We start from the raw sequence: 20,773 nt of genomic DNA on the forward strand, positions 1-20,773 counted from the left end.
CGTGATTGAAGACTGAACTGTATCGAAAATACCTGCGAACAAACAAATCATTTCATATTCTAAATGGTTATTTGATACACATGTCTTTGTGTCACTCTGTCCTTCCTGATATAATTCGATATTTATCATGGTTGTGCCGTTTCATACTTGAAGCCAAATTTTAATTAGTAAAATGTTTAACCATTTGAAAAATGATGACATTTCAAATTACATTAAAAATGGATTCGTAAAGTTGTGACTGTTGACTCGAGCACGCACATGATAGATTAATAGTCATCAAAAGTTGTTATAAGGAAAAGATGTTTAAAATCTTAAGTATAAATTATTTGTACAGCAGCTAATGACAAAATAACAAAAGTTACACGCTGAAACATAAACACACTAACGACTCATTATAGTAAGTACTTTCTGTAATTAGCAAAAAGATAAAACGAAAATTGAAGATACTCAACAAATTATAACTAACCAATGACGTCTAATTTAAAATCTTACCTTCTTAAGATAACATTACATAGGCAGAGGCTATTTCTTTTTTCCCGGGATAAATTTTCTGACTGCATGCATAAAGAAAAATTATCACGTTCTGAAAGCAGAGACTACAAACTTGTCAGGTAATTCCTTAGTACCTGGTTTCGTTATCCCTATATTTAAAGATAAAGCTCAAAAAAATACCGAGGTTTGTGTCAGTTACACGTGATTCTGGTGACGCAAATCTTTCTTTTACATACACACTAGCGCATGCGCGTGCGTTTGTTAAACCTGCCGACTGAAGACCTCAATTGAACTTTCGCTCATAATTGTTCACCTGTACAAAATTATGATCAGAATTCAAACGAGACGCGGATACCTGTTGTTTCCTTTTTGTATCTTAAAATCTAGTTTGTTTTTTAACCGCGTTTGGAAGGCTTTAGAGTTCACAGAGAGAGAGAGAGAGAGAGAGCATATATATTTGGTAGTTCAATCAGGTACGAAGTACGGGAAATATGGCTACAAACAAGACACTTGCTTCTACACCGCGTGATTTGCCAAATAACTGATTAACTTAGTGCAATAATGATCAAGTTATTGGTATCATTCACAGAAACAATCGGGCGTTCCTTGCAAACTTTGTCCCCATCTTATCAATTGTTTTGAAAACACACATTTACTACCTGGCTTCAGAAAAACAGAATCGAGTAAACCAAATAATGGAATGTCCCATGGAGTGTTTTGCAATTTAGTTGAATTTTACTCTCGTTAAGAAAACAACTGTGTAAGTAAGTCAGACACCATGATCTTGTACATTATCAAACATGAAGAACATTTATTGATCAGTAGGAATTTGACGCGGAAATTATGTCAGCTGTAAATTGTTAAAGTGCCTGACGATCCTACCACCACCACCACCTCTCTATCTCTCTCTGATTTTCTATTCTAAAAAAAACGTGTTCATTGTGCAGTGCTTTCAATTTTTCTCAGAAGGAACCAGGAAAAAGTAATTGCTTTTTATTACTTATTTATTAAATCGCAAGTAATATTTTTACCGGCATTCCAAGCGCGCGCGTGTGTGTGTGTGTGTGTGTGTGTGTGTGTGACAAAGAGAAACTGATTTTGAGTACTTTTACCGCATTTCGCAAATTAAGTTTTAAATATAAAAGATAGTTTAAAGAGTTCATTTGAAAAGGCAGATTTGGCATTATAATTTTGTACTCAAAAACTTTTTTCATCAGAAAATTAATGCAAATATTACTTCATTGAAAACCAGTGTTTTTCCAACACATGTCCCAGCATAGTCCTATATTATTATTAAAAATGTTCGATCCTAGGACAGACTGGGCTAAGAACAGATCCTAGGACAGACTGGGAGTAGGAACAGTTGCATGATGATCCTAGGACAGGGGGTAAGAACAGAAGCAGGACGATCCTAGGACAGGGGGTAAGAATAGATGCAGGACGATCCTAGGACAGGGGGTAAGAAGAGACGCATGACGACCCTAGGACAGGGGGTAAGAAGAGACGCAGAACGATCCTAGGACAGGGGATAAGAAGAAACGCAGGACGATCCTAGCACAGGGGGTAAGAACACACGCAGGACGATCCTAGGACAAGGGGTAAGAACAGAAGCAGGACGATCCTAGGACAGGGACTAAAAACAGACGCAGGACGATCCTAGGACATGGAGTAAGAACAGACGCAGGATGATCATATGACAATGGGTAAGAACAGACGCAGGACCATCCTAGGACAGGGGGTAAGAACATACGCAAGACGATCCTAGGACAGGGGGTAAAAACAGACTCACCACGAACCTAAGACAGGGACTAAGAACAGACGCAGGACGATCCTAGGACAATGGGTAAGAACAAACGCAGGACCATCCTAGGACATGGGTTAAGAACAGACGCAGGACGATCATAGGACAAGGGGTAAGAACAGACGCAGGACGATCCTAGGACAGGGAGTAAGAACAGACGCGAAAAGATCCTAGGACGGGGGTAAGAACAGACGCAGGACCATCCTAGGACAAGAGGTAAGAACATACGCAGGACGATCCTAGGACAAGGGGTAAGAACAGACGCAGGACGATCTTAGGACAAGGGGTAAGAACAGACGTAGGACGATCCCAGGACAAAGGGTAAGAACGGATGCAGGAGCCAATTGTGGATGCATATCTGAATTTTTCTTTTCATGTTCAGGTGTTGTCAATGGTTTGTAAGTTATAATCTGGGGCTACAACTTGATTCTTCCGAAATCATTACCGTGGTGCCTCATTTTAACTCTCTCACCCACCCTCATCTCTATAGGATAATTTGTTGACATGCTGGTCTAGTGTCTGTGAAGTTATTTTAAACATACGCATCATCCCCACTCCTCGTCTACCAGCCCGACCCATTGGGGGCATTATTAACCTGTTGTGAATGTAACCAGGCCTCCCAATTTATATTGCAAGATTTATTATCTCTGTATTGAGTCTGCTACGACTCTATGGTAACAAATTAAGTAACAGAGAAAAGCAAAACCAACATGTTTTGTAAAACTTTTTAAACAATTATTTATCAAAGTTATAAATGAATATGTGAGGGGAACTTACAGTATTATGAGTGAATAGAAACTAATCTTTATAAGTCTACTATTAATAATTGTCAACATATACGTAAGCATTTATTTATAGATCTTATGCAATACTGTCCTTTTAACAGATTCAGGTCCCTAAGGCAAAACTAACTAAATATATTCTGTACAGTTTACATCCATTAATAAAATTAATAAAATTTAGATAGAATCATGTACCAAGAGTTACAAAATGTATAGATGTTCATAACAAGTCATCTTTGAGAGGGGAGGGGGGATTACATATTCTCATATTCCTATATGTGTTTTTTTGGTGTGTTTTCCAGAGTGGAACACTGGTTCAAAATAACCTCATCCTTCCTGACACGTGACCTTATTCGTGGACTATTTTAACCGTCTACATGCCAATAAAGCAGCTACCAGGTCAGTATTGATACTTATGGACGATTTGTGGATCTAATGTCGCCTGTTTATTAATGTGTAATTATGTTTCATACAAATCTGTTCGGAACATCTTACAATTTAGACACCGGTATTTGGTAACAGCGGTATGTACCCACGAAATTCAAAATGACCAAAGGACATGGGGTTGTGTTATTCCACGTGACTTTACTAGTCGTCAAACATATCCAGTAAAGGACCCGTCAACCGACGGTTGCTCAAGAGACGCAATAAACATCGGTAAGCGTCTAAAATATACACCGATGTGTTTTGCGGACAGAACTGTCTGCAAACAATTCCTCTATTATATATTCCGGCTGACAGTAATCAAACGGTCTTTGCATGCAGTTGCTTATTTTACCAACGTCTTTCGGGGAGCAGTTGGAGCTTGGTTATGTAAGATTGACGTCACAGAAGTCAGAGTTTGACATATCAGAAAAAGCTTCAGTGATACAGGAAGTACATCATATTTGTCCTAATATGGCGGATAGGACTGAGTTTAAATATAGGAATGATTTCACGGCTTTCCATTAATATGGGGGGGGGGGGAGGCTTCATGTAAATTTTCAAGTGACAGAGAGTAACATAGCTCATAGACTAATCCTTTAATGACGCTTGACTTCGATGCTTTATTTTTGTGTTAATTACATGATTTAACATTAATGTATACGAAATCATAAATATTTAATTAAAAGATAATTAACAAATGTTTCTAGTAATAAGACTCTGATCACAGGAGATACACAAGACTAGAACAGAAAGTTTGCTGAGGAATTTTTCTCTTAAAATAACATTCAGTTTCACAGCTGGCTTGAAATCTTTCGAGCAAAATTAGAAAATTATTTTGAAAATAAATTAAAAAAACAACTACATTTGAGTTGAAAATGAGTTCAACTGTCAAAAAATCAACGGTGACATTTCCTCTGTAGCTGGCTTAGACAAAATCTCGAGATCGGACTCAACATTAAACGTTTATAATAATAATAATAATAATAATAATAATAATAAAAGCTTTGATTTTCTAGCATGGCAAATATGGTAGGATTGCTAGTTTGATTTTGTTCACTTTATTTCGAACTGGGAAAAACATCACCTGAGGTCTACGAAATGTTGCATCTAGCCTTACAGTCAATTAGCAAATAATGAAAACATAATCGATTAAAACCGTGTGAAGTTGTTAATGTTTCGTCTTGTGCGGTGTAGGCAACCCACATACTAAAATTGGTTTTTGACTATGAGTTCTCTGCTTTTTTTTCTTTTTGTCCCTGTTCTTGCTATCGTTCGTTCTGCCTCGTACAGCATACTTATAATCTATGTCATCGTCGTCTTTTGCCTTTCTCATAATAACCTCCATCGGAATTTGTTCAAAATGACGCGTGTCCTCGACCAGTTCGATAGGCTTTCTTTCCGTCGCTTCATCTGGGTTTTTTTCTGTGCTTTTATCTCGGCTTCTCTCTATAGCCTCCTTAATAAAAAATGATGCATCGTCTTTCACATCGTCTTTCACATCTTCTTTCACGTTTTCAAGTTCATGAAACTGCTCCTCATCAAAATTTACATTCGATTTATCTTCTTTTCGTAAATGCCTGTTCGGAATACCTCTACGCTTTTTCTTTTCTTTGTGAAGAACCATTTTTTCTCTTGAGCCTCGCTTTGACATTTCTGCTTCCACTCGACCATCAGTACGATAGTGTGAGGCAAGTTCGAAAGCCCCGTCATTCTGGTACAAAGGAGCAATCCGTCGACGCCAAGGTTCCGAGTGCTTTGAATTCTCATCAGGAGAATATTTCCATTTTCCCGGACTCTGACTCTCTCCGCTTGCATCATCCCTGTCACGCAGTTTTTCCGCGCGTTCTTCGGTCAGCTTTTCAGTTTCTACCGACTTGTTTAGGTCTTCATAATATTCGTAATCCGGTAATAGAGACCGTTCCCGGGCAGGAGATTTGGCTTTGAACTTTAAGTCACATTCGACCTCGTTATCAGAATCGTCGCTGCTGTTAGAAATGTATTCCCTATTCTTACGTACCCTTTCTTGCGCGTCACATCGGTTGGTATTCAAACAGGAATCTTCGTCCCCACTGCTGTCTGAGTCAAAGTGATGAGCAGTCTTGTTGGGGGACCTATGCTTACTTGTACTAGTATTCATCTCTATCGTTCGTTTACGTTGTGCATGGATGGCGGCCATCGACTCGTTTCTGAGCTTCTCCACGTGCTGTAACTGCTTCTCTCTTTCTTCCACACGTTCAAGCTCAGAGATCTTCTTTTGCAAAAGTTGCAACTTAACACTTGAAGGAGGATTATAAGGAGGTGTTTTGGGAGTTTTATTCACACATTTATCACTCCGGTTTTCTTTCTTAGGAGTCAATGATGTACTCGAGGCGTCAGATGCAGGTCCATCAGCTTTCTTTTCTCTTTCATTGAGAACTCCAGACAACTTCAGTTTATCAGCACCTTCTTCACAAGACGTTCTTGGTGTGCCTTTATTACATTGTTTGTTATCTTTCAAATCCTTTCTTTGATTGGTATTATTGTCCACTTTGTTTGCGTTAACATCGTTTCCTTTGGTTTCTTTCTCCACTAACGTCCCCTTTCGTGGAATTGGGTCACTCTCTGTAGATGCAGTCTGCTTGTTGTACGAACTGTTGAGATCGGAATTGGCTGATTCCATGTTTCGCGTACTTTCTGTCGGACCAGACTGCGTGTTTTGTGTAATTTTTTTCGTAGCTGGTTTATCTGTCGCAGTAGTGTTTTCCATGTTTGTGGTCTTGTTAGACTGCTGGGTTGGTAGATTTTCTTTCGGCGTTGGTAAATTTATGTCATTTGCAGGCATGCAGAGTGGTACCATGTTCCTTTCTGAGTCATTCGGTGTGTTTTTCTCTGCAGTTTTCTTGTTCTTCTCTGGGGTTTTCATTTGTAACGTTTCGCTGTGCATGTTTACCAGATTGTTTAAAGCTGCTGGTTGGGTTCTTTTTATCAAACTTTGATTATCAGAAACATTCACACGCCCATCTTTTGCATTGTTCTTACTGGATTTGGAATCGTGTGCTGATTTGGGACCCTTAGCTTCTTTTTTCTTTTCATTTTGAAGTTCCTTTATAGCGCATGTATCTGATGCCAGTTGTTCCTTTGGTTGTGGACTTTCCCGAACCCGTGGATATCCCATTTCATATTCGGAGCTGACACAAATTTCAGTATCGCTATTAGGGAACGACACCTTTACACAGGCATCCGCATAGTCTTGCAGGAGTCTGTTCAAGATTTGTAGCATCTGTGCAAAGGACAATTTTCCCACGCCGGGACAAATCCTGATAAACGATTGTTCGTCCCTGATAATGAGTTCAGGCTCTGCAAATGATTCTTCGAACCGAAAGTTGTCCAGATTTGCTCTAGTGGCGCCATGGATATTGCTGAATACACAATGGTCGTGGGCCCTCCTTGATTCGCAGTCACCTTCCCCGGAAGATAATGACTTGTAGCCTTTCTCAATGGCATCATGGGAGTGGTCTGCACTTGCCAAAATGGGGTTAGTAATATTCCTATTTTCCTCCTCTTTTTGGATCTGTGAATCCGAGCCATGACTGTGAAACAAGAGCCTCACCTAGATAAAAATAAAAAGACCTGTGTGACACCCTGTGTCAGGTTATATCAGAACCTGTGTGACACCCTGTGTCAGGTTATATCAGAACATGTGTGACACCCTGTGTCAGGTTATATCAGAACCTGTGTGACACCATGTGTCAGGTTATATCAGAACCTGTGTGACACCCTGTGTCAGGTTATGTCAGAACATGTGTGACACCCTGTGTCAGGTTATATCAGAACATGTGTGACACCATGTGTCAGGTTACCAACGTGTCTTCAAATTTTAGTTACGAGCTAAGACATTTTATTGACGAATTTTCAGTCATGTTTAAATATTATCCGTATTAAAAGAAGAAGAAAAATTCTCAGCTTGAGCGTGTACTAAATCTTAATATGAAATTACGATCTCCACAAAAAAAAGATTACAATATTTAAATTCATTTAGGTCACAAGAGACGTTGTTAAATATTGGGTTATTCTAGGAAAAAATGTAGCAAATATGATGAAATGCAATAGAACATTTCAACCCCTGACGACGAAGCATTCCACTTAAATAACAAGCACATTAAGTTAACACGATTTAATTCGCCGTGCAGCTTAACATTCGACCCAATCGTGACTGAATATATCTCGAGGGAAAAGCAAACAACAAATACTTAATTGCTAATGGGTCAGATGAACACAGAACTGTATGCCAAGGTCCCAAGGATCCTACATTTTGATGTTGTGTTAGATTCATTATGACCAGGAAGCAGGTGCTCCTACCATAATGGAGAACACTGTCAAATAATGACAATACTTACATGGCCAACAAAGACGAGCCATGGGGGTGGACTTCATTTCTTCTGCAAGGTACCAAAGGACTAACATAACAAGGAAGAGTATGACTGAATTAGAGTAGTTTATAGTGATGTCTCCCACCCAGTCGCATTATCCTGACACCGGGCCGATCAGTCCTAATACTAACCTCTTAATGCTGAGCACCTGGCGAGGCAGCTGTTAATGCCATTTTATAAGTCTTTGGTATGACTTGGCTGGGGTTCATACCCGCGACCTTCCGCATCAGAAGCGGACGCTCTATGTACTTGGCCACCGGAGCAGTTTTCATAAAATGTAAACGGAGCTATTAGTGATAGAGGTAAAAATTATGATTTCAAAGTTTTATAACTATTTCATGAGTGAGATTTTACTGTTGGTAGTGATGGGTATTTTCTTTTTAACCTGGTAACATGAAAAGGTAAATATTTACGACGAGTTTTAACTGTGATAAAACCCTACAATCAATACTGGTGTAATCAATAACACTGTTCCAAAGGCTGATAAACAGTTTGTAGCAGTGAGATCAGAATCTGATAAAAAAAAGATAAAAGACTTGGCCTTGTGAGGTTTAACGCCATTTTTCAGTACATTATAGGCTAAACATGGCGGCCATTATATTTGGTGGAGAAAAAATCCGGGCAGAACGACCAATCCACGAAAAGATACTGATAAGCTTTCTCGCATACACAAGATGAGACTCGAACTGAAGCGGATATAGGTGAGATGTGTGAGGGATCTGTGAACGCCAGCCAGGGGCCTTCGACCACTCAGTCTCCCGGACATCAAAATCGCACCACCCACCCACCCACCCACCCAATACTGACCACCTGCTTGAATAAAACACGAATGAGGTTTTGTATTTATTACATGCCCAAAATTTTGATGCATTCTAACTATTTTTTTAGATTAACACTGTGAATGAAATTCAAAATAAATTGGGATTTCGGTCCGCACAAGAATTACAGTGAAAAGAACTAAATAGTTCCAATCTGGTTGTATGATAAAACAAATACAGTTTGAAAATCGAAAGCCAAAGGACGTGTCATAAAACTTGGATCATAGCAATTTGGAAAAGAACATTGGCAGATTAAAAATGGTAACAAAGTAGAAGACAAACAGCGGAAAAAGTATCCAGAGGAGAAGGACATTTATGATGGATAAATTGCAAGGACATTGATGATGGTCCAATTGCAAGACATTGATGACGATTTTACTGCAATGGTCCTATTGCAAGGGCATCGATGATGGTCTTATTGCAAGGGCATTAATGATGGTCCTATTGCTAATACATTGATTATGGTCCTATTTCAATGGTCCTATTGCAAGGACATTGGTGATGATCCTATTACATGGACATTTATGATGGTCCTATTGCAAGGACATTTATGATGGTCATATTGCAAGGACATTGGTGATGGTCCTATTGCATGGACATTGGTGATGGTCCTATTGCAAGGACATTGATGATGGTCCTATTGCAAGGACATTGATGATGGTTCTATTGCAAGGACATTGGTGATGGTCCTATTGCAAGGACATTTATGATAGTCGTATTACAAGGACATTTATGATGGTCGTATTACAAGGACATTTATGATGGTCCTATTGCATGGACATTGATGATGGTCCTATTGCAAGGACATTTATGATAGTCGTATTACAAGGACATTTATGATGGTCGTATTGCAAAGACATTGGTGATGATCCTATTACATGGACATTTATGATGGTCATATTTCTATGGTCCTATTGCAAGAACATTGGTGATGGTCCTATTGCAAGGACATTGGTGATGATCCTATTACAAGGACATTGATGATGGTCCTATTGCAAGGACATTGGTGATGGTTCTATTGCAAGGACATTTATGATAGTCGTATTGCAAGGGCATTTATGATGGTCCTATTGCAAGGACATTTATGATGTTCGTATTGCAAAGACATTAGTGATGATCCTATTACATGGACATTTATGATGGTCATATTTCTATGGTCCTATTGCAAGAACATTGGCGATAGTCCTATTGCATGGACATTGGTGATGATCCTATTGCAAGGACATTGATGATGGTCCTACTGCAAGGACATTTATGATAGTCGTATTGCAAGGACATTTATGATGGTCGTATTGCAATGACATTGGTGATGATCCTATTACATGGACATTTATGATGGTCATATTTCTATGGTCATATTGCAAGAACATTTATGATGGTCATATTTATATGGTCTTATTGCAAGAACATTGGTGATGGTCCTATTGCATGGACATTTATGATGGTCATATTGCAAGGACATTAGTAATGATCCTATTACATGGACATTTATGATAGTCATATTTCTATGGTCCTATTGCAAGGACATTGGTGATGGTCCTATTGTATGGACATTGGTGATGATCCTATTACATGGAAATTTATGATGGTCCTATTGCAAGGACATTGGTGATGGTCCTATTGCTAAGGACATGGACATTGGTGATGGTCCTATTGCTAAGGACATTTATGATAGTCGTATTGCAAGGGCATTTATGATGGTCCTATTGCAAGGACATTTATGATGTTCGTATTGCAAGGATATTGGTGATGATCCTATTACATGGACATTTATGATGGTCATATTTCTATGGTCCTATTGCAAGAACATTGGTGATGGTCCTATTGCATGGACTTTGGTGATGGTCCTATTGCAAGGACATTGATGATGGTCCTATTGCAAGGACATTTATATTGGTCCTATTGCAAGGACATAGGTGATGGTCCTATTGCAAGGACATTGGTGATGGTCCTATTGCAAGGACATTGGTGATGGTCCTATTGCATGGACATTGGTGATGATCCTATTACATGGACATTTATGATGGTCCTATTGCAAGGACATTGGTGGTGGTCATATTGCAAGGACATTTATGATGTTCGTATTGCAAGGGCATTGGTGATGATCCTATTGCAATGACATTTATGATGGTCATATTGCAAGGACATTGATGACGATCCTATTGCATTGACATTGGTGATGATCCTATTACATGGACATTTATGATGGTCCTATTCCAAGGACATTTATGATGGTCCTATTGCAAGAACATTGGTGATGGTCCTATTGCAAGGACATTTATGATGGTCCTATTGCAAGGACATTTATGAAGGTCGTATTGCAAGAACATTGGTGATGGTCCTATTGCATGGACATTAGTGATGGTCCTATTGCAAGGACATTTATGAAGGTCGTATTGCAAGGGCATTTATGATGGTCCTATTGCAAAGACATTGGTGATGGTCCTATTACATGGACGTTTATGATGGTCCTATTGCAAGGACATTGGTGATGGTCCTATTGCAAGGACATTGGTGATGATCATATTACATGGACATTTATGATGGTCCTATTGCAAGGACATTGGTGATGACCATATTACATGGACCTTTATAATGACCCTATTGCAAGGACATTGGTGATGGTCCTATTGCAAGGACATTTATGATGGTCCTATTACATGGATATTTATGATGGTCCTATTGCAAGGACATTGGTGATGGTCCTATTTCAAGGACATTTATGATGGTCTATTACAAGGGCATTGATTATGATCCTATTATATGGACATTTATGATGGTCCTATTGCAAAGACGTTGATTATATTTTGATATATTTAACCGACGAGTAAATAATTATGTTCCAAAGGTGTATATATATATATATATATATATATATATATATATATATATATATATATATATATATATATATATATGAGGAGCCAAATAACGTGAAACATTTCTATTTAAAGGTACATATAATACAATTCCCATAAATTACATTATTGATCTAATAATTATGGAACACATAATGTACATGACATGTACTTTACTACAGACCTTACAATTAATAAATGCTGGAGTTTAATCAACTTAATAAATAATAAAAATGTAAAAATCTTTACAAAAGTAAGCGGATTCTTGCTTATATAAGAATTACGAATTTGTAAGATTTTTTTAAAACAAGAACTAAAACCAACAGAAAACATTAAAAAAAAATTTCATCATCAAAATTTAACAGACGTTGGTGCTCACATATAAAAATGTTAAACAAAATACCTATTTTAATAGCTCCATTGCAAAATAATTGTTTTCTCTACGTTATATCACTTACTGCATATTAAGTAATGTAATTTATTTTATAACTTGTAAAGAATGTAACACTTTATCACCTTTTCATATAAAAATTGTGGGAAATTTTAGTCGTCCTCTATTAGTTCAATATATTTTAATAAAAATAACGAATCTTTATTTGATTGTTATTTGATACCAGTCGATAATGTGCATGGAGCGTTGAATAACTGATTAAAGAAATGGCTACGGAATGTTAAGTAAAGAACATTGATTTCACGGATTCACTTTTCATCAGAGACTCATGTATCTTTCTGATCTCTTTATGCACATGAGATTGTTATGATAATGCATATATTTTGTGACGTTATTTTAATGACGTAACTGTTTATAAATATATAGACGTCATCCATTTCTTTCTTTCGCGTACTCATCATGGTCTTTATTTATGACGTTATTTTAATGACGTAATTGTTTATAAATATATAGACGTACTCCATTTCTTTCTTTCGCGTACTCATCGTGGTCTTCATAAAGATGGACAAAGAAAGTATTGCACTGATTGTCAAACGAATAATTGACAATATTTATAAAACTAATTTTAATTTAGTCCATCAATGAAACAACTTTGCCTCCTGACGATGCTCCTCATCAACCAGTTACATCACCACTTAGTCGTACAAGAGACAAATTAACAATTTAGATAGCCATACTTATTTTAATGTTATAAATGGTTTGATCCTGAGCTCGAAACCATTTCTTCATGTTCTATCCCAAGTCTCAGTATCATATGCTTCTATTAGCTTAGATTTACTGCTTTTGGGGGAAGGGTGATGTAAATGAAAGATATAAAATTTTACATCAAGTTGTTGTTGTTATTGTTGTTTTAGGGTTTAACGCCATTTTTCAGCACACGATAGGCTATACATGGCGGCCTGTATTAATGGTGGAGGAAGAACCCAAGAAAATCCCTGAAAGAACCACCGACCCACGAGAAGCTACTGGCAAGCTTTCTCACATACCCACATAGGCTGAATCCGAGACTCGAACCCACGCAGACAGAGGTGAGAAGGCAGTGATCCGTAACGGAGAGCGCTTTAGACCACTCGGCGACTCGGGGCCCCCATCATGTTTGGAAATATATAACCGCGAACGGACGATTTCAATAACGTACTCAAATCGTGATCATTGTCATTTTCTCTCTCTCTCTCTCTCTCTCTCTCTCTCTCTCTCTCTCTCTCTCTCTCTCTCTCCACTCACTGTTCATTATTATGTTGTTATGTTGCCTATGCTATACTACTTGTATCACGTAGGGGAGGGCTAATTTTAGAACTTGTGCCCAGTCCGACTTTGACAATAAAATAAATACAAATTTAACTATTTATTATCATATAGAATTTAGAAAAGCCAAATTATCTTTAAGTGTCAATATACAAATTGACAACAATTATTTATAATCCTGATTTGCCATCTTAAGTGGTCATAAACTAAAAGAGATCACAGGATAGCCTGTTGTCAATCGTCCTTCCGTCCTCCATCTTTTCGATATCACAAGTTTATTATTGCTACTTCTCCTAAACTACACGAAGGATTGCTGATGAAACTTTATATCTAGTCTCAAATCAAAATGGTGCCGCTCGGTGAATTAACTTATATAGCAAAGCAGTGGTGTGATAAATTAGGAACTTTCGAAGGTTTTTAAGTAGTATAATCTAAATCTTGATTTCCATTGATATCGCCGAAAATGAAAGTCTGAATTAATCGAATGCATAAAACCCAACAAAAAAAAAAACACCCCCCCCCCAATAAAATAAAGAAAATTCTAGATTAAAAACTTATGACTCTGTTGTTATATCAGTACCAGGTTCACTTTGTTCTTGACAAATATCATTTTGATTATGAAATGTAAACATGCCTATGGTAGTTAATTAATTAATTAATTAATCAATCATTTAGTTAATTTATCCGAGAAAGTACGAAAATAACTCTTAATCGCTGATTTAAATTTATGTAGAAAATGACTTTACACAATAACTTGAGAAATGTATTAAATAATACAGACAGTGAGTGAAATTCATTCTAAAAAGATTCGTTGATAAATCCTTTGAATCAATGTTGTAGATCTAAACAGAGGTAAGGATTGTTTAGTCAAATTTGTCTAATTCAAATTGATACCTAGTGCAATTAAATTGTCAGATGTTGCTTTAAAGCCGTTTTTTATTTTTGCAACTAGAAAATGTCAGTGTGTGTGTGTGTGTGTGAGAGAGAGAGAGAGAGAGAGAGAGAGAGATGTTGCAAAGAAAAATCCTGTCAATCTTCAACGGACCCATGTAAAATGGCAAAATATGATGACGTTAACGTGCGCGAGAGTGTGTATATGTATATACACACTCGTATATGTATATGTAAAATGTAATATGTATATGTAAAATGGCAAAATATGATGACGTTAACGTGCGCGAGAGTGTGTATATGTATATACACACTCGCGCGCGCGTTAACGTCATCATATTTTGCCATTTTAAATGGATCCGTGAAATAATAATAATAATAATAATGAGGATTTTGTACAGCGCCTAATCTTTAGAAGCTCTAAACGCTTTACAGGGTTAGTCAACACATATAAGATTTAAAAAAAACAACATATAATGATATGATTACACAAACAAACACCATGAAATTAGAAAACATTTAAAAAAAAACCGTGCTATGACACTTGAGAGCGACTGAAATAGTTAATTTTATCAACGACCAAAATGTTGACATATTTTTCTTGACAGAAACTTGGCTAAAAACATCAGGCGATGAGCCAAGTGTGCGGATCTAACACCCACTGGTTATTCCATCAAGTCGTTCCCCCGTAATTCTCGCGGAGGTGGAATTGCTGTCATCACAAAGAACTCCATGATAAAACGTCTTAACTACACCACAACATTCAATTTCGACCACACATCGTTTGAACTAGTCCAAACCACACTCACACTGGAGCAAAGGTCAGTCCATTTTGTCTGCCTATACCGCCCTCCTCCTTGTAGAAAAAACAAGCTGGCTGACTCTCTTTTTTGGAGCAGTTTCCGAATCTCCTGGACTATGGAAATTCGATAGGTGGCAACCTGATTATTCTTGGAAATTTCAGCTTTCACTTTGACTGTCCCGGAAACTCAAATACATCAAAACTCATAGATTCAATTAATGTTTTCAACCTCAAACAGTCAGTTAACCAACCCACCCATAAACATGGTCACATTTTAGACTGGATTCTTCATAGACCTGATGATAACATTCTACGGTCCTCCCTGGTATCCCATGACCTTGCATCAGATCACCTCTGCATTATATGCCATCTTGACGTATCAGTCCCTAACCCTCCACCTTTATCTGATACTAAGAGAAACCTCCGTATGATAAATAGAACCAAATTAATGCACGACATCCAAGCTAACCTAACAACTTGCTTACCTCCTACCGCGGAACAACTCGATAACTGTCTGCGTTCATTACTTGACAAACATGGCCCAGCTACCAAGTGCAGAGTATCAATTAAAAAGTGTTCTCCATGGTATAGCAGTGTTAGGGACCAGCTTCGCACTGTTAAAGAGACCGTCGTAAAGCTGAGAGGCTCTGGCTTTCCACCAGACTCACTATTCATAAGCAAATCTATGAAGTCGCTAAGAAGAATGTCACAAATATAGTCCATGCAGCGAAATCAGCCTACTACACTACTAAGATCATGGAATGTTCTAGCTGCAAAGAGCTCTTCGAGATTACTAACAAGCTAATGTCAAGGAACAAATCAACACCACTTCCATCTACCTTCTCTCCAGTCGACCTTCCGGACATGTTTGCAAATTTCTTCCGTGACAAAGTACAAACCATTAGAGATAAGCCTGACACCACAATTTCAATTGACTCGTCGTCACCAGACAGTTGGGATACAGAATTTGAGCGGTAACCATTAGCAGCATTTGAACCTGTCTCTGTGGATTTCGTACGTACAATCGTGATGAAGAGTGTACCAAAGTCATGTGAACTTGATCCAATTCCAACATCACTGCTGCTTGAGTGCTTAGATCCAGTATTGCCTTCACCAACTGATGTTATTAATACCTCTTTCTCATTTGGGGAATTTCCATCATTTTCAAAACTGCCATTGCAAAGCCTCTGCTGAAGAAACCAACACTAGACCATAACGATTTAAAGAACTACCGCCCAGTTTCTAATCTTCCATTCATTTCAAAAATCTTAGAAAAGGTTGTTCTATTCCAGCTTGTATCTCATCTAAATTCAAACAGTCTTTTCAGGAATGTACAATCTGCATATCGCCCTTGCCACAGTACTAAAACTACTCTTCTAAAAGTAGTTAATTACATTCTCTCTGCGTTGGATAGCGGAAAGATTACAGTCCTCACTCTCCTTGATTTGTCTGCAGCATTTGACACAATAGACCATGATATATTAGTTCACCGTCTCCAGCATGTATTTGGCATTCATGATACAGCCTTACTGTGGTTCAAGTCCTACTTGGTCAACAGGACACAGATTGTATCTGCAAATGGAATACACTCCAGCCCAGTTGATCTATGTTGTGGTGTTTCATAGGGATCTGTTCTTGGACCTGTTCTCTTCATTCTGTACACTCAGCCGCTCTCAAGTGTCATAGATCATCATCCAGTGTCTCACCAATTGTACGCTGATGACACCCAAATATACAAATCTAGCCACCCAACTGAAATTGATGCTACCATCCAAGGTGTAGAGAGGTGCATTTCTTGGATGGTAGCTGGTGCATGTTTGTCGAGCAATGAACGCGAGAGTTACGGAGAAACGACTTGATGGAGTAACCAGTGGGTGTTAGATCCGCACACTTGGGCTCATCGCCTGATGTTTTGAGACATGTTTCTGTCAGGAAAAAGACGTCAATATTCTGGTCGTTGATAAAATTAACTCTTTCTGTGCGCTTTTCCGGCGGTCCTACTGATTGGGCATTGAATAATGGAATACGCAGAGGTATCTCTTGGATAGTTGACACAAAGGTATCTCTTGGATAGTTGACACAAAGGTATCTCTTGGATAGTTGACACAAACTATCAGCACTATAAAACGGAACAGCTGCTTATATATATATATATATATATATATATATATATATATATATATATATATATATATATATATATATATATATATATATATATATATATATATATATATATATATATATATATTTGTGTGTATGTGTGTGATACCAATGAAATAAGATACACCATGCCAGGGAAGAAGGTCAGCCTCATCAAAGGCTTGAGCCGAAATTGCTGCATATTGGATTTGCGTATTTTGTCCCCGTACAGTTCAAGGTCACCGGCCATACTCTAACACTTTTTCTTTTTACATCAGATTTGTATTACATGATTAAAAAGTTGTTATACTCGCACAAAAAGAATAACAAATATTATCAAGTTATAGAAAACACAATTTAATTACTCGAAATAGAAGCATACAACGCTGTTACTTCCCCTTAGTTTTGATTTCTTACCTACACAGGACGCCAACCAGAAATGACGTACATTTATCCCCACAAGACGAAGTACGTGCTTCTTGTTATCGATAAATAAAACAAAATAAACTATGGATATGGAACATTTAGATGAAACTATTGAAAAATAGTTTACTGTTTGGCCTTTTATCGATGTGCACTAGATTGTACCGCTTTCAAAACTATTCATTATTTCAATTTATTTTCTAAATTCCCGTTCATACACGTAAAAAGGAATCAATACTGGCTTCCCTATGTAGGCCGGCTTTGTAAAAAAAAGAAAAAAAAAAAAAAAAGAAATCGGCCTACTTAAAACAATCCAAAGGAACCGAAGTTGGCTCGCTTATGTCAGATGACTTTATTAAATAAATTGGCACACTTAGAAGAGTCCAAAGTCAGTTTCCAGGGTTGAATTTCATTGTAATAAAATAGCCTTTTGTATTTGATATCATATAGGTAAGTTTAAGCCGTGAATTTCTTGCTGGCTGTCAGATGTGTTTATTCATCACCCGGGCTTCTATTTGTTTTCCATATGAAATCATAATCGATACAAACGGGCATTGATGTTTACTGGGTAAATAGTATACACAGCAATAACTTGCTTTACTAAACTCATGCTAGCGAAACGATTAGCATTTGCACTCGCAGTTTAAGTATTTCAAATAATGATTTTTGTTTGCGAGATATCGTATAGTTAACCTGGACAAAATACAATCTTGGTCATTGTGTCTTAAAGCAGTCTGGTGATATTCCTGTTTATTTGGCAATTTTATCTGACATAAACGATACAAACTACAGCAAGGATGCATACGCCAGCCGGCATCCGCTACACATACGGAGTTCGTGGGTATAATTATTCTTTAATAAATTTCGCATGATGAAAAAAGAAGGAATAAATGATAACAATGCAAGGTTAGTTTCTTTCATTATATTTTCAAATAAGTGATTTGTTTATCTATTTTACTGTACCATGCAGTGGGGGGGCAAAAATTCAACACAGAATTATTTCGTTTCCTAAGTCTTGGGACATATACCTTGATGAAAAAGGTTTCATCATAAGTTCTGGGACAGGAAAAAAAATTATTGTATCGTTCCCGATCTACGGTAAATAAGGTGTACACCTCTAAATGATAAGCATCCCAGAGTAATACCTCATATTTCGGTTTTAAAAAATCCTGTTGAGTTCCTATTGGTTATAATAATGCTAAACAAAGAGTTTGATCAAATTCTATACGTTGCACGTTCAAAAAGCATTTATTTTTAATATTAATATTTTACATCTGCAGTAACATTACTGTACTGTAATCCTTTATTTGATATATTTTACTTACACTTTTTCTATCCTTCTTTTCATATGCACCACTGAGCTTTCTACGGGATTTATGAGGTCCAGACTTCTTGTGTGACGGAAGGGAATTTATTCTTATATCTGACAGTCTCTGGGAAAATTATAGGTACTGCTGTCGTTAAAAAATTAAATTTCATTTGTACACCAATGTGTTTCATCAACGAAGGAGGGCGTAAAAAAAAACAACTGTCCTAATAAAAAAAGGGCCGTGTGCACAAGCGGGATGTTGCTGTTGTCATAAAAGGTATAACTTTCCCATCCCTCACCCTATTCGATCCCACAGCTTAAATCCATTTATATTTTTCTGGTAAACAGGGTTTTTAGGAAAAAGAAAGAACCCTTTTGTCTCATCATCACTCTTTTGGTTACATCCGTATGCAACACAGTGCACCATACTTGCTATGCAAAAACACGATCATAAGATACATAACTTAGACGTTTACGTGGGGAAATTAAACACTTGAATGACCTGTAAGTCATATCCGTTTTTGGCAGCAGGCGGAAATTACCGATTGTTTACAGAGATTGGCGAATATGTTTTTCATTTAAAAAGCGGATTGTTTTAGTCAAATTAAACATTTTTATGATGTGCATACATAACAAATGCGTTTTTTATGACTATAAAAATATCAGATGTTTGTACAATAGATGTGGCCAGTGACCTTAAAGGACGATTATTCACCCTGCGAGACATTTTTAAGGTGGAGTTTTCATTACCAAGCGGAGCTGCTTTGAGCAAAATATTTGCAGTTTGGCTTCTTCTTGAAATTCGAGTGTTACCTGTTTGATATTAGTTGCATGCGATTCAGAAGCGCTGCTGCCCTCTGTGCCACAGTCTTCTTTCTTGTTTTGGAGTTTGTGTGTGTCGCTCCCGCAAGAGTCCGCTTGGTGATGGTCACTTGCGGTAGGACTTACCCCAAACTCTAATCGTCTCAATGCTATAGGAGACCTTTTCGTGTTTCTAGCACGCCTTCTTCTGTTCGGTGTTGGTGTAGAAGGAGTTGACTCATCGCCAGAATATGTATTAACGCTTAAGGAGTCCCCAGTCTCTTTCCTCCTCAAACTGGATTTTAGTCTTGGAGACCCGTTCGATGGAATATTAAATACATAAGAATTTTCTTCGTCATCATCAACATCGCAACCACGAAAACAACATCGCAACATACATTGTATTCTTTTCTCTATGGAAAGTTCATCACTTAATTCACAATTTCTATTTTTATAGACGTTTGGAGTCCCAAACAAGTTCAAACTAGAATCTCCATCATATTTCTCTGGCTTTACAAATCGACGATCCATTCCGAGAAAAAGAAGAAGCCTGTCCCTTATCACCGCCAGACACCCTCTTATCGAAGATGCAAGATTTCCCAATCTCGTCCTGATTCGAATGTAAAGTCGGTCTCGCATTTTTGAGGATATACATTTTTCCTTTGTTGACGCCATCGTTTTGACACGAACCTTTTTGTATTTTCGCAAGTTTTCATCATGAAAGCTTGAAAGACCTTGCAAATCCCCAAATCAGCCCAATGTGCATCATATTTTGATGTCGCGTTTTTGACGTCAGCGAAAAACTATGACGTCATACTAAATTGTGTCATCATTTGGCGCCATTTTGTAAGGTCATTCACCAACGTTAACGTTGCTCTCATCCTTTGTCGTCTTTTTAGCTCATTTCCCAGAGCTAAATCATGGAAAAGCACCATTGTCCTTCCCCATTTTGTTCTCGTGATACGGATTCTGGTAACACGATTATCCGACAGCTTAAAACTGGCATCATAGCCAGTAGTTACTGATTCTGTTTTGCATACTAATTATTAAAACGTTGTTAATTATCGTTTTGCATATATGTTATACGCAGAGTGTACAGTTCAACGATCTAATTAATCTGATG

General features: G+C 37.6%; 1 protein-coding gene across 1 annotated transcript; it reads right to left on the bottom strand.

Annotated features, from left to right (window-relative positions):
* Positions 1-4,498: 4,498 nt before the first annotated feature.
* On the bottom strand, positions 4,499-20,400 carry LOC149781053 (uncharacterized). Its single transcript, XM_089938187.1, has 2 exons — positions 19,663-20,400; positions 4,499-7,090 (listed from the first exon to the last, which is right to left on the bottom strand). The coding sequence occupies exons 1-2, from the start codon at positions 20,323-20,325 to the stop codon at positions 4,670-4,672; spliced, it is 3,084 nt and encodes a 1,027-aa protein (XP_089794313.1). The 5' UTR covers positions 20,326-20,400; the 3' UTR covers positions 4,499-4,669.
* Positions 20,401-20,773: the final 373 nt, after the last annotated feature.

The sequence above is a fragment of the Sinohyriopsis cumingii genome, chromosome 16, assembly GCF_028554795.1.
Source record: "Sinohyriopsis cumingii isolate HCF-2022 chromosome 16, ASM2855479v2, whole genome shotgun sequence".
Taxonomy (NCBI): domain Eukaryota; kingdom Metazoa; phylum Mollusca; class Bivalvia; order Unionida; family Unionidae; genus Sinohyriopsis; species Sinohyriopsis cumingii.